The sequence below is a fragment of the Procambarus clarkii genome, chromosome 10 (assembly GCF_040958095.1).
Source record: "Procambarus clarkii isolate CNS0578487 chromosome 10, FALCON_Pclarkii_2.0, whole genome shotgun sequence".
Lineage (NCBI taxonomy): Eukaryota > Metazoa > Arthropoda > Malacostraca > Decapoda > Cambaridae > Procambarus > Procambarus clarkii.
This window is the reverse complement of record NC_091159.1, coordinates 47,323,162-47,337,573: the sequence shown is the minus strand read 5'-3', so window position 1 is coordinate 47,337,573 and position 14,412 is coordinate 47,323,162. Positions and strand designations below refer to the sequence as shown.

General features: G+C 37.8%; 1 protein-coding gene across 9 annotated transcripts in view; it reads left to right on the top strand.

The window, feature by feature from the left end:
* Nucleotides 1-789: 789 nt before the first annotated feature.
* The window catches only part of NSD (Nuclear receptor binding SET domain protein), a 53,716-nt gene continuing 40,093 nt past the window's right edge, over nt 790-14,412 (top strand). For 2 of the 9 annotated variants that reach the window (XM_069322020.1, XM_069322015.1), the window contains exons 1-3: nt 790-928; nt 6,406-8,522; nt 10,927-11,064. In XM_069322020.1, coding sequence (XP_069178121.1) covers nt 6,438-8,522; nt 10,927-11,064 — 2,223 coding nt within the window. In that variant the 5' untranslated portion in view covers nt 790-928; nt 6,406-6,437. The other 7 variants (XM_045768301.2, XM_045768296.2, XM_069322022.1 and 4 more) reach the window with 5 other exon arrangements.

The window sequence follows — 14,412 nt, the reverse complement described above, 5'->3', positions numbered from 1 at the left end:
TAGTCTATCATTATTTCATTTCGTGTATTTGATGACCTTGTTACGCGAAGGAGGTCGAGGGTGGTGAGAGAAACATAAGAGTGGCAAGGAGCAGAGGGCGGCGGGAGGAAGATGTCGTCATGTGGCGGCGGCCTGAGGTCACTGGGTGGGCGGGTGGGGCTAGGGTCGGTAGTGGGCGGGAGGGGATAGGGCTGTTTGTGGGCGGGCGGGGCTAGGGTAGATAGTGGTAGGGGGGGGGGACTAATGGCGGTAGTGGGAGGGCGGGGCAAGATCTAGTTGTGGGCGGGCGGGAATAGGGCTGGTTGTGGGCGGGCTGGGCTAGGGTAGGTAGTGGTGGTGGGTGGAGGAGGGACTTGTGGCGGTAGTTGGAGGGCGGGGCAAGGTCTAGTTGTGGGCGGGATGGGCTAGGGCAGATAATAGGCGAATGGAGGGTGGCGGCGGTGTGAGGAAAGCGTGGGGAGGGTGGCGGAGGCGGCCAGAGATGGCTACTGGAGGAGGAAGGGGGCAGTGGGTGGCGGCGAAAGATGAGGGCGGCAGGAGAGCGGTTGCTGGGGGCGGCGGTAAGGTGTCGGATATAGGTTGTGGCGGCGGCCATGAGTAATGGTGGCGGGTGGTGACAGCGGGAGGGTGGCTGTGGGTGGCGGAGAAGAGTAACGACAGCGGGTGTCGACGGTAGGTAATGGCAGCAGGAGATGGCAGGAGGATAGGTGTTGGTGGCGGCTATAAGTGAAGACATGGGTGGTGGCGGCGGAGGGTGGCGGCTGGGTGGCGGGTGGCGGCGGGGTGCGCACGCCGAGGCTCGCGCGTCTGGACATTCAAACCTGGCGGCGGCTCGACCAATCACATTCGAGTAAGGTTCCCGCGCCACCAAACACCAATGGCTGTCAGCGAGGAGCGACGGCCAAGTAAATACAACCTGTAATATTGGGTATGTTGGTGATATTTGTTGTTGGCGGCGGGGAGGAGGGCGTGTAAGGGTGGAGGCGAGGCCGCAGGTGCGGGCTGGCTGCGGCAGGAGCGGCCAGGAGCCGCCCTCGAGGCTCCACCACCTCTGAGAGTGGCACAAGTCTGGAGGCTGGGGGGAAACAGGCCGCTCATCTCCTCACTATTTCACTTACAAATCGAAATGGCGGCTGTGTTTTGGCACTCACCGGTGATTTTGTTGTGGTTATTCTGTGGCAGTGTGGCGTTGGTGTGGTAGACGGTGGCGGGAGGCGCAGTGGCTCGCTAGAGGTACAAATGTGGCGTGATTACCAAGGTGCGTGTGGAGGAAGAGTATTATGTTTGTGAGTGACTGGTAGTGACCCCCAGACGGGCGTCCATTAGCCCCCCCCAGCACACCCTGGCCAGCACAGGGCCGTCCTGGGCCTCCCACCTGCCTAGTGCCACCTGGCTTCACCACCCAGCTGGCCCCCATGGTGGGCTGGGCGTCTCTGGTCCACCAACACTCCTAAACTGCCCAAGTCAACACCTCAAGACATATTAGGTTTGAAAATTAGACAAATATAATTAACTGGTTCTTTTTTTTGACGTGTATGAAATTCGAAAAGTAAATTGTTATATTTAAATTTTGAATGGATCAATTTTTACTTTTTAAAGTTTAATTTGTTTACTTTGAAAAATGTGGAAAAATTGAATGTTGCATAAATGCAGAAAATTCCAGAGCTTGCTTGCCTAGTTTGTGTTTTGAGTTGTCTTTGGTTGATGAGGGTCGTGACGGCATGCGAGGGTCGCAGCCTTGTGCCTGTGGCACCCAGAGTGCCATAAGGGTACCGTAAGAGTATTAGAATTTGCAGTGTTTAAATTTTATTAAATATAATTGGAGAAAGGCAGAAAGTAAACTTTGTGAAAAATTCAAATTTACCTAAGTATTCTCAAAATTATTTAAAATTTGTGACTATACCTAATTTGAGATATATACAAGAGTTGTTGCATTCTTGTACAGCCACTAGTACGTGTAGCGTCTCGGGCAGGTTCCTGGAATACGATCCCCGCCGCAAAGAATCGTTGTTACAACCAAGTACACATTTTACTGTCGAGTTAAACAGTCTACAGTTATGGATTTGTGCTCGGTAAATCCTTAATATGTAATATGAACTGATGGGATATTGCGTAATTTCAGTTGATGATACAGCGGTACGTCGCTTACATACCACCTCTTACATTTTCATGACTAGATTTGAAAGAAAAGTTTAGTTGTGTCAACTTGAACTATGTAATACATATGGTTCATATGGCTCAATTGCCAATTTTTTGTTAGTATTACCATGGTGATATGGGCAAATGAGGAATTTTACTCTTGGTCCCTGTGATACAAATTTAGTACTTGATAGTCTTATGATCTCTTTGGAGAAAGTTTATAGTGATTAGTGTTCACTGTGATGAACCTTGTGTATTACTAATCATCACTCGCATGCTCGGCAGGGCATCCGCATCGTACGGCAAGTGGGCCGAGCATTGCCAGTGAGCACACAACCCAATGTTAAACACTCACTCACAATGTTTATACTTAATAATAAGACTAAGCAAAAATTAATGCATGATGCCGAGAGCGTCATCCCCCACTCTGTGTGTATTGTTTTTATGACGCTGAGAGCGTCATCAGGACGCCAAAATGGTAAATGCCAGAAAGAGACCTACATTACAAAGTGATATATATAACCTTTGGAATGTGGATAGTTCAGATACAGGTTGGTATTAGGATACAGGCCAAAGGAATGTGCATTTTACATGCTGGCTGAAAGGATTTACTGTTGATTAAACACTTTACATAAGTTCATAAGTGAAGCACTTGTTTAATAATTCATTTTATCAGAAACAGGCAGCCTGTATATGCATGTAAGACTTGTATCAAGGTCCCTCGAGGTTAGACTGCTGACCCTCTGCAGGATGTGACCCCACAGCAAACTTACTCTTGGGCACCTATTTACTGTTAGGTGAGCAGAAGCATTAGATGATAGGAAATGTGCTCAACTATTTGTCTCGCCTGGAATTTGACCTTGGGATTCCCAAGTGAGAATCAAGTGAACCCAACTATAGTACTGCAGATTTATTACTAAATACCACATTCCTTACAGATTCAGTCTTGCACTTAATGATCGTCAAGTTCATCTTGTTGGTGGCCCATTCGATTTTGTTCAGTATATTAGCCAGTCTCTAGTATTTTGGTCCAGTTGATTTATTATACATCCTATATCTGTCCTGTGAGCGGTAGTGTGAAAGGTTACAGAGGCACATGATGGTCTCAGGAACTGAAATCCAAATTAATTTAGCTAAGCAAGTTATAATCTTGATATAACCTCTCCTAAAAATCATGTAAAAAAAGTTACACGAATTAATACTTACGTCAACAGCTATTCCAGTTTTTACCAAACTAACGTAATGTAGTAGTGATCCCAAGAGGCTTAAACACAAGTAAGAGTTTGTTTAATTAGTTTACTATGGACCTCATTCTCATCTTGTGGGCGAATGGCAGAAAGGTTTGCATCATGGGTCCAACGCTACAGTCTCTCTGGCTTGGCGCCTTCTTTTGATAATTACTTACAATGGGTTGAAGAGATGGACTAATTACATATAGCAATAAAGTTACTTTTTTTTTTTTTTTTTTTTTTACTAAACTAATGTGTGAAATGGTCTGCAAAACTACTGTAACAGGTTAATGTTATCAAACTTATCCTCTTCTAAAAACAGCTATTAGGGTTATACAATTTATTTTAAGGAGCCTTTCTTAATGTTCTATTTTAGTAATTAATGTACTACAGTATGAGAGCCCCTCTTCAGTAACTTTAAAGTGAAATATATATATATTTTTTTGGAACCTATGTACTGTGCACAAAATATGCCGGAGAACAATTACTAATTATCAACAGATGGCACCAAGTTGGGTAGACTATGGATCACTGTTAGTACTGGAGGGTTGCACTGTTAGTACTGGAGGGTAGTTGCCAGCTATTCTTGTATTTTTTCCCCCTGTGGGAGCTTAAAACATAATTGAAACAATTCAATTAAAATAATTAAAAATATATACAGTATTTATAAAGTAATATTTTTTAATTTTACTGGTATCAAATTTTTGGTGGGAAAATTCAAATCATAATTTCATTATGTATGCACCATGGAACTTATTTAACTTTGCTTAAATTTTGGCACTGCACACTGAAAGTTTTTAGCACTGTAAGTTTACTGCAATAAGTCGTTGGAAATTTTTTATAATTTTCATTTCCAATTTTTTGGTCGGACATTATTTTTTTTATTAATGACTTTAAAAAAATCATTAATATAACACCTGTTTAAGGTCTTATTAAAAACAAACCATTTTAAACAGCTGTCCTCTAACTACAGTAATAGTAATGCTGCATACTAGTAGAAAACTAATGAATTACCATGTACTGTAGTATCATCTACTACAGTACTGGCTTGCCCACTGTATTGCCTCCTGTACTCACCTAGTTGTGTAGTCAGTCACCTGTACTTACATTGTCTTACAAACTCAGCTTCTTCCAAGGGTAGGGAAATTTGCCAAGTGTGGTCCACTTTTAAATAGGCCAGGTGGTTACTGCTTTCAAGAAAATCAGTAGGGGCATTGAGGAGGTTTTGAATCTGCACACAGTAGTACTTGGGTACTCCCAAGTAGATGTCCTAAACTGCTAGGTCATAATACAGTACAGTATGCTAAAAAATGTAACCTTGGATTCAACAGAATCCTCTAGGGTTCCAGAGGCATCCTCTGTTCCTACGTCAGGGTTTTACACATTGCTCTCATACACTCTTTGGCTGTGGTATAGGAGTTCTACCCCCCCCCCTTGTGCTTCTCTTCAAATGCACAAAGAGATCATTAACGTGAAGTATTAATGAGAAAATCAGTAGGAGCCATAAGGAGGGCGTGTGCAGGTTCAAATCATCCTCATGGCTTCTGATTTCCTCATTGATACTTCATGTTACTGTGGTTTCATTTTCCATTACTGTATTAATTAATACTGTACCTGTATCTATACAGTATATAACTAATTTTGTGGTAATGCAAACTTAACCAAGGAGGCTGATGGACACCTTTAAATTTTTCAAGCATTTGTTTCACGTGTACATTGTTTCAAATGTACAGCATTTGTTTCATATTTTTTCAATTAGTCCTTGAATGAACTTTAGTAATGCTGTAAATTTTGTATGTCTCCATTGAGATAAAAATCTTTGAAGTTGTAACTTCGTTAATTCTTTGTGGTGCAGTGCTTCAGTATGGGTATGTTGTAGCCAGGACTGGAATTTGTAGGTGTGTGTATGGGTATGCTGTAGAAAGATGTTAAACAAGTACAAAAATGCTGATACTGTATACAAGATGGGAATTCAGCCGTTCTGTTAGAATGCTATAAAAATCTTGCTAAATGTTTTGCAGGCATATTTTAGTTGAGAACTAAACAAATGACTATAAACATGTTAGTTGCAGGTTATATTCTGAATTCTGATTATATTCTGATATTCTGATATTTTTTTTTAAATACATACTGTAATGTAAATTCATTTTGAGCTGATCAATATGCATTATAATTGTATGAAACCTTGAGTAAAATGTGGGAAGCATCACGGTTGAGTTTTCCTTCTGTAAATGTTGGCACTAACCTGACAGCTGAGTGGACAGCGCTTCGGATTCGTAGTCCTGAGGTTCCGGGTTCGATCCCCGGTAGAGGCGGAAAATAAAATGGGCAGTTTCTTTTACTCTGATGCCCTGTTCACCTCGCAATAAATAGGTACCTGGGAGTAAGACAGCTGCTATGGGCTGCTTCCTGTGGGGGTGTAACAAAAAGGAGGCTTGGTCGAGGACCGGGTCGCGGGGATGCTAAGCCCCAAAATCATCTCAAGATAACCTCAAGATAACTACTGTACTGTCCAATATCATAAATTTAAATTAAATGGATCTGTTTAAAATGATTTTAATGTGAAATTGTTTTACAGTTGCCAGTGTTAATTTTTATTATAAACATTATTTAAACTTAGAATTTACTTTTTTAATGGTCAAATTTATTGGATTTAATTTAAAAAAAAAATACTGTAGTCATGTATTGCCATGTATACAGTACTGTAGTGTGTTTGCTAGATTAGCCATAAACTGATAATTATTTGGCCCTTCTCTTACAACTACTGTACAGTATTATATACAGTTCAGTAATACATTTTGCTAGTAAATTACTGTATCATTTAATTGTATGTTTGGTGATTGTGTACAAAGTAATGAACTACATACTGTAAATCAAGTTGCAAACAAATTATAAAAGTGGCATTCTTTAATTGTCCAATAATTTCTAAACTTTTCTGTAGGTAGTTTTGCAACAATATTGTAATTGAAGTTCTATTTTGTTAAAGCATTTGTTTTTTTTTAGTATTGTAAAATTAATTGAATTGTCTCTGTTGCAGTTAATCTGGACAACACGGCTTATAAAGCCTCGATGGATGATGTCTCTTCTGGATCTGGCATGGAATATGGCACCTTGTACCTCACAGAGGTTTCAAGAGAGCTAGAAAGCATGTCTCGAGACACAGAAATATGTGATGTACATTATTCCCGGAGACCAGAAGATGACGACCAAGTAAATATCCATCAGGAAAACAGCATGGAAAATTGGATTGCTGATGATGATGATAATAGAGAAGAAAAGATTTGTGATGGTATAAGTAACGATGATGGAATAGGGGAAGGTTGGCTACAAGGTGAAGCGAATGACGGTGTCAAGTCTAGCGCAGAGGAGGAAGACAGTTTCAGCGCAGAAAAGTTTGTTGCCGAAGATGAAGAGGAAAAGTACAGTGCAGATGATGAAGATAAATTTAGCACTGAGGAAGATACCAAATACAGTGCAGAAGAGGATGACACCAACTTGAGCACAGAGGAGGAAGCAAAGTACAGTGCTGATGAAGGCAAATCCAGTGGAGAGGAAGATGCCAAGGATAGTGCAGAAGAGGATGAAGCAAAGTATAGTACAGATGAATGTAAACTAAGCACAGAGGAAGAAGGGAAATATAGTGCCGATTATTTAGATGATGAGTGGCTTGGAAGTAGGGGTCATGTGGATGGTCATATTGAATTGAGAAACAAAAGATGGATGAGAAATAATAAATATGAATTAGGCAAAAATGTAAAAAACTGGCATAGTAGTAGTGAGGACATGGAGCACACGTCAACAGAGAGCGAGGCAGAAATAAGTGAGGAAGATCAAGAGCAAGTAAATGATAAGGTGAAAGTTGATTTTCCATCTGCTTCTTCTGGCAACTTAAACGAAACAGCTGTTGCTCGGCCAGTATTGTGTTTTGATGAATATGGGAATCTAACTACAGCTTATCATAGCCCAGAAGTCAGTACAGTTGACATTAAAAAATTAGCAACAGAAAGTGAGATGCAAGAGGCCAAAAGTAATTCCGAGTCTGTGGAGATAATTGAAGAGAAAACAAAAAGTAGATCGTTTGAAAGTGAAGAATGTGGTGATTATTCTCCTTGTAATGGAGAAGTCAGAGTATTAAGGAATAAACCGAAGATTAACCAGGAAAGTGGGGAAAGTGCATTATCAGACCAGGAATTGAAACATGTATTTAAGGAAGAATTTATGACTGCTGCTACTAGCCGTTATGGGAGACCACGAAAGCGTAAAACAGAAGATGGCTTTTTCTTTGGTACCATAAATTTCAACGAATTGAGAAAAATAACTTCAGGTAGTCCAAAGAAAACCAAGGGCTTAAATGTAAAAAACAGTCCTGAACAAAAAATTAAGCTTGTTAATAAAGATGACAGGAAACAGAAGCATAATTTTGCTGATGAGATTGAAGATTTGATATGTAATGGAACAGAGGACTATAAAGATATGGCAGATGAGGAAGAAGTGAAAGGTATTATTCCTACAAGCAAAGTACAAATGTGTGAAACCAAAGATGAAGCTGTGTTAGTACAAAACTTGAGTGTTGGGCAGGGTGATGGTAGTGATAAAATCTTAGATAAGTGTATTAGTAGTAACCATGACTCGCAAAGAGAGCTGCAAAAAAATGAAAAAGCCTCTAAAAGTTCTGGAAAGAATGATCTTACAGAGGAGCAACTGAATGTAAGTCCTAAGCCACCATGTATATTTACACAGGAAGGAAATTCTTTTGCAAGTGTGGCAACCACTGAATCTGCTGAAAGTAGTGGGGCCTCGGTAGGTTTAAGTGCTCGTGAGAGAAGAAAAAAATTAAGCCTCAGAAGACGGTCGGAATTGCCTATAAGCTCGGGAACAAAAGCTACAGAATCACATTCCACCACCTCCGACAGATTACTTAGGGGTAGATCAGATGTGTGTAGAATAAAACGTTCTATCCAAGCACATGATGAAGTAGTTCCATATAAGCGATCTAAAAGACTATATACAAATATAGAACCTGTGTGTGTAGTTAATTCACCTTCTACAGATTCTCAAGATTCACAGGACGAGTGTCTGGAGAATCATACATCATTAAGAGAAAGTTCTTCCCCAACTAAAACATCATGCAGATCTAAAGAAAGTGCAGAAGAGGTAAATACTAGTCATTTTACTATTTTATTTATAATTTTGAAAAATAATTTTCAAGTTCAGTCCTATTTAAGTAGCCTGTATATGCAGTTTTGCAGAGCATATTATCTCTCTAACCCTTTTATTACCATGATTATTCCTGCAAGAGGCAATATATGTACATAATGTGTGTGTATGTGTGCGTGTATGTGTGCATGCATGCATGCATGCAAACAAGCCTAAATGGGCCCCAGGCATACATGCAACTGAATGTATGACTCTTGGGGTGTGAGTTTTCAGTTATATATACATATGTATGTATATGTATGGGGGGGGGGTATCACCTCTGCTGCAATTGCAGGGACCCACAGCTTCAAAGAAGGGAACACAAAGCATTCAGAGAAAAACTTGCCACATAACTGTGAATATGTATGGGTGATCACTTCTACCTCCTCCCTTTTATGTTGTACACTTGATTATGCAAGGTTATACAGTTACATATCTGATTGTTTGCAAAAAATGAACATTAAGAGGAAATAAGAGGAAGTTTGTTTCCTAGAGGCTGTAGATTTCTTCGAACTCCTCCGACGCTGGGCAGGAACTGAGGATGCAGCGGGCATTTTCCCCTCTGGATCATGACACTGAGGCGCTGGAAGAGTAAACTTGCCCCTCTAGGTTCTCTTGTGTCAATTAGCCTGGAACCATGATCCTTAAGGGGCCAAGTTACCTCTATCTCACAAAAATAGACAATAAATGAAAACTCATTCGATTTCAATCAAACTTTTTTGACAAGTTGTATATGAAAAGGGTTTCATCTGGTCGAAGTCTCAGCGTCGTAGCATAAATAGGAAGGGAGAAAAAATATTGAATAATGTGTCAAAAATGTTCCAAAATGGTCAAAAAAGATTATCAAACACAAGTGTCAACTGAAATCATGTCTGACTCTCAGCTATCACAATAGTATATATTAAAAACAAATTATAATTAGTTTTATTAAACAAAAATTAGTTAATTTTTTTATTTTATTTTTCATTTTTGTTTATCAGACGATTTGCATGAAACTTACACTGTACTGTACTCCTGACTGCATGCAAGCCTATCTGTAAGGGTGCCAATTTTGAAGGAAATTGGTTGATGTCATCCTCTGCCACAGATGGCAGCACCTTAGACTATATTTTAATGATTTATTTTTCAAGTAACATAAACGACTTCAAACTTTTTCATTTTTATTCAATTTACATGAAACTTATACCTTATATGTAAAGGTTATGTCTCTAAAATCTATGGCTGTTTTGTTTCCCTAAGTTCATTTATTGATTTTATAATAGCAATAAACACGATATATTTGCATAATTTTTTTGGGGAACTTTGACTATTTGTATTAAGAAATCGAAAAATGTTTTGGAAAATCCCCGGCTTCAGATCCTTTATTATATGCTAATATGTCAGAAAAGTGTCATAGAATGATTATATCTGAAAAGGTGAAAGTTTTGAACTCGCTTGAAAATGTGTAATATTTGTTGAAAAAAAAAAATCTCCCTTTCTATTTAGGCTGCAGTACAGAAACTTGGAACAATTGCAGCCCTTTTCATATACAACTAGTCAATAAATATTGGTTGACATTGAACAACTTAAAAACTTACCTATTGGCTCCTTAAGAAATCTTCTTGCACTCTCTCCCCATGGGTCTAGGGACTCAGATCCTATTGGAACAAAGTTGTACTGGTGATCTAATTCCATGTACTTGGTCGACTTGTATCTTTCTGTGTCGCTTGGCCAGCAGAGAGGTTGATGTATGTGGTTGCCAGGGTGGATATGCAAGTAGTCTCACGCCAACTGTCTGCCACCCTTCCAAGGGTGGCAGACATTGGAATATGTGATTCCATCTAGTCGGCCAGCAAAACTAGCAGAGTTATGGTTCAATAGATTGTGCAGCACTCGCCGCTGGACACTGGGCAGAGGCAAGGCTCCTCTTAATGATGTCATTGACTTCGTCGTGTCTAGAGTGCCACCCGTCTGATTTTCCACAGTGCAGGCCATGCAATCAATATTCGTCTGCATCTGCCTCGCTGTCTGACACTCAAATTTTTCATCACATGTTAATTTTCGTGATTTACACTCTTACACTCCCTCGGTATTTTTTCCCAAATAATATCGCATGTTACAGTAGTTGTATGAGGATGTCTGTAGTGTTATGGTATCCAGTGAAGGTAGTAATTTACCAGTTATAAATATATTGATCACTCTGTTGTACTGATAATATTGTACTGTACTTTTTTTTTTTTTTTTACATAGTTCTGTTTGTCAAGTTTCTGCAAGGGGTTAGTTAAAATTTGGTGAAGATGACCACTAAGCATTGTTTATAGTATTTTTTCCTGTACATATTACATAAGAGTGTGAGATTGACAAATATTATTGTTTTTAAAAGCTGGCCTCTATAACAAAGTCGGGGAGAGTGATAAGAAAACCTCAACTAATGGATATATCAGATGAGGACAAGCGGCAAAAGTTGTCAAGGGAACAACAAAAACAAAGTGAAGCACTGCTTAACACAAGCCTAGATGAGGTGAGGCTCATGTACTTTGCAGTATACATTTACAGTATTTAATGCTATAAATTAAATGGATATTCAGTATGCTTCTATCATACCTGTTTTTATATAAAAAAAAACGTTCATTTGTTTTCAGCAAGGATATATTCTCATTTTTTCTCTTCCCACCATGTTTCTGGACTATATCTTAAAAGCAACCAATCCTCCAAAAATTATAGTTCATATAGTTATATGGTTGAACATACAAAAATATACTTTTGTAATGAAAATGTTTTTATTTTGTACTAATGGAATACTCCAAATGGTACTGAAGTATTCCAATAGTGGAACGATAATGGAACAAAAAGTGTAACAATAATTAAACATCCTAACGTGTCTTAGGCCTTAATAAGCAATCCCAGGCATAATATACACTACGTTTGTTTGGTTACTTTATCATGACCTCAACAAGATTAATAAAACAGTATGATCTTTTTTGGGAGAGCAACAGTTCATTTTTGTATGTTCAGTCAATAATTGCTCCAAGTACTAAACTTTTTGGATGACAGGGAGCTCAACACACATGTTTGCATCGACTTGAAATGTGAAATGCTTGCATATACGCGTAACTTCACCACACCTAAGTTATTAAAATTTCACAGCATTTTTATCACAGTTTGGAATCACTTTTGATTATGTAATAACTTGAAACCAGTTTTAGTGAATAGATTAAGTACTATATTGTACCTCCATGCCTTTATATTTTTCAATTGTTCTTCAGTTTGAATTATTTCTTGAAACACCTGTGTATGGTGATAAACCAAATTGATGATGATGATAATACCGTACAGTAATAATACTACTAATACTCTATAGTAGTACTGTAGTAATAATAATACAGTAATATACAATAATACAGTAATAATAATAGTAAAGTACTAATACTGTACAGTAATAATATAATTTGTACAGTAATTATAATAGTAATACTGTACAGTTATAGTAATAACACTGTACTGTAGTAGTAATAATATTGTGTAGTAATAATAATAATAATAATGTACGGTAATTAATAATAAGAATAATGTTCAATAATAATAATACTGAACAGCAGTAGTAGTAGTAATAATAATACAAATTTGTACAGTACAGTAGTAGTAGCAATAATAATCTGTAATAATAATGTACAGTAATAATGTAATATAACTGTACAATAGTAGTAGTAAAATGTACAGTAATAATAATAATACTGTACAGCAGTAGTAGTAAAATGTACAGTAATAATAATAATAATCAGTAAAAGTAGTAATAATGTTCAATAATAATAATTACTGTGCAAGTAATCATCGGATAAGGATTTTAATTATGGATAAGGTAGGTATAATGCCTATGCCCACACAACACTCATCAGGTTCACAGTTCCAGGCGTTATTGATAGTTGTGTGTACTTGAGTTTTTTTTTTTTACTCGTAATTGGTTGCAGATGATCAGTGTAAATATACACATATACTGTATTTATGTGTGTACCTTCATTCATACATCCCTTTACAAATACTGTATAAACTGACACACTTTTCAGACAAAATTTACTTGCCTGCTTTCCCAAAGTGTGTCGTGCAGAGGATGATGCACCTGAAACATTTATAAAACCAGTGTAAATATTGTTTGTTATGGTCCTAATACAACAAAATCTAAGACCAAAAATTTTTAATATATAATATTACGTACAAGCAGCCTCACTTAATGAATGAAATTTTTCCTAGAAAAGTTGTCAATGTAGTGTATCATAAAATGCTGCATAGCATTCAGTAAATAATAACAAAAAAGTGGTTTTCCATTAACTGTTGACTAAAAAAAAAAACATCCCACCTCACCTCCACCCCTTCACCATCCTCACTTCACCACCAGAAGAGTGAGTGGATATTTATATTTTATCTGTAAATCAAGCATTTGTAATTGTGGCATGAACAAGCCTCTCATCTCCACACCACCCACATGACACTTGCTCTGGTTCCAGTTGGTCTGCTCAAGGTCACATATACCAACTCTTCATAATTCACAAGTAATTCTCTTTTTCTGAATAAACAGGCAATAGTAATATATCTACTTAGTAATAATGTATAGTACTCAACACAAAAAAGCATGGGTACGTTATCTACTTATTGCTTTTATGCCTAACATGCATGCATGCTTGCATGCATACATACATACATACATACATACATACATACATACATACATACATACATAGTCATTAATGATGGCTTAAACAACACAATATAAAAATGTGTAGATGACACTGAGCTAGGTAGCAAAGCTGCACCATCCATAATGACATTGCAAGCTAACCCAAACATGCCAGTAAACAGGTCTGACACATGACAGGTTATTAATGTTGATAAGTGTAAAATACTGCACATTGCAAATTGGAATGAAAAAGCGAACTATGAAACGAGCACTAAAATTCTAAAAGCTTAAAACAAGGAGAGACCTAGGAGCAATGCTAGCTATTGGCATGAATCCAGGAAATCATAGTTTAGAAGCTGTGGGGAAGGCAAACAAAATTCTAGATTTTATTTGCAGACATGACAAATTTTGATTGAAAAAGGCTACAATTAATTGTTTTCCTATTCTTGAGTATTGCATATTGTCATGGTCTGTATTTAAAAAGGATATTGATAAGCTGGAATGAGTTCAGTACCTGGAATAAAGATGATACAAAGACTTAAGAAATTAATCATATGAAAACTGCTTAAAGAAACTACAGTGGGTCCTTGCTCTGACAAATTCCTGAATAGTCCAAAGAATTTGTTTGGTGTAAGTTATTTAATGGAACAAATGTTTCTGTAAGGATTGTTCGCCTAAGCCGCTGCAAATCCTGGCTATTAGGGCATGGCAAGCAGATTTTATCCAACTGTAAACTATTGGTCAGTGCATATAATCTTTTTAAACTTAAATACAATATTTTATGAATTATAAATTAATAATTAAAAAATACACAACAGCCAAAATTGAATGTTGTTGCATCATGTATTATTCTGGATTGTCCATGCCTAAAGGAATTTTAATGCCAGGTCAAAATGTTGATAAAATACATAACAATTAAAAGAATACAACTTATGTAAGTACGGTTATTGTCAGACAATGACACCTCGATGCCTATGCACAAAATTACCAAAACACGTTCCCAAGCCACATTCTTATCATGCATTCAAGCACCAGAGATGTGTTTGCTTGCTGTCTACAATTTTATTGTTAATTATTGCACTATATGCATTGTATTTGCTGTTTTTCTTAATGAGATGTCTTGCATCATGATGGTTCTGAATGTATTAGCAAAAAGCAGAAATTTATTTCTACTTGGCAGTAGAACCCCATCAAACA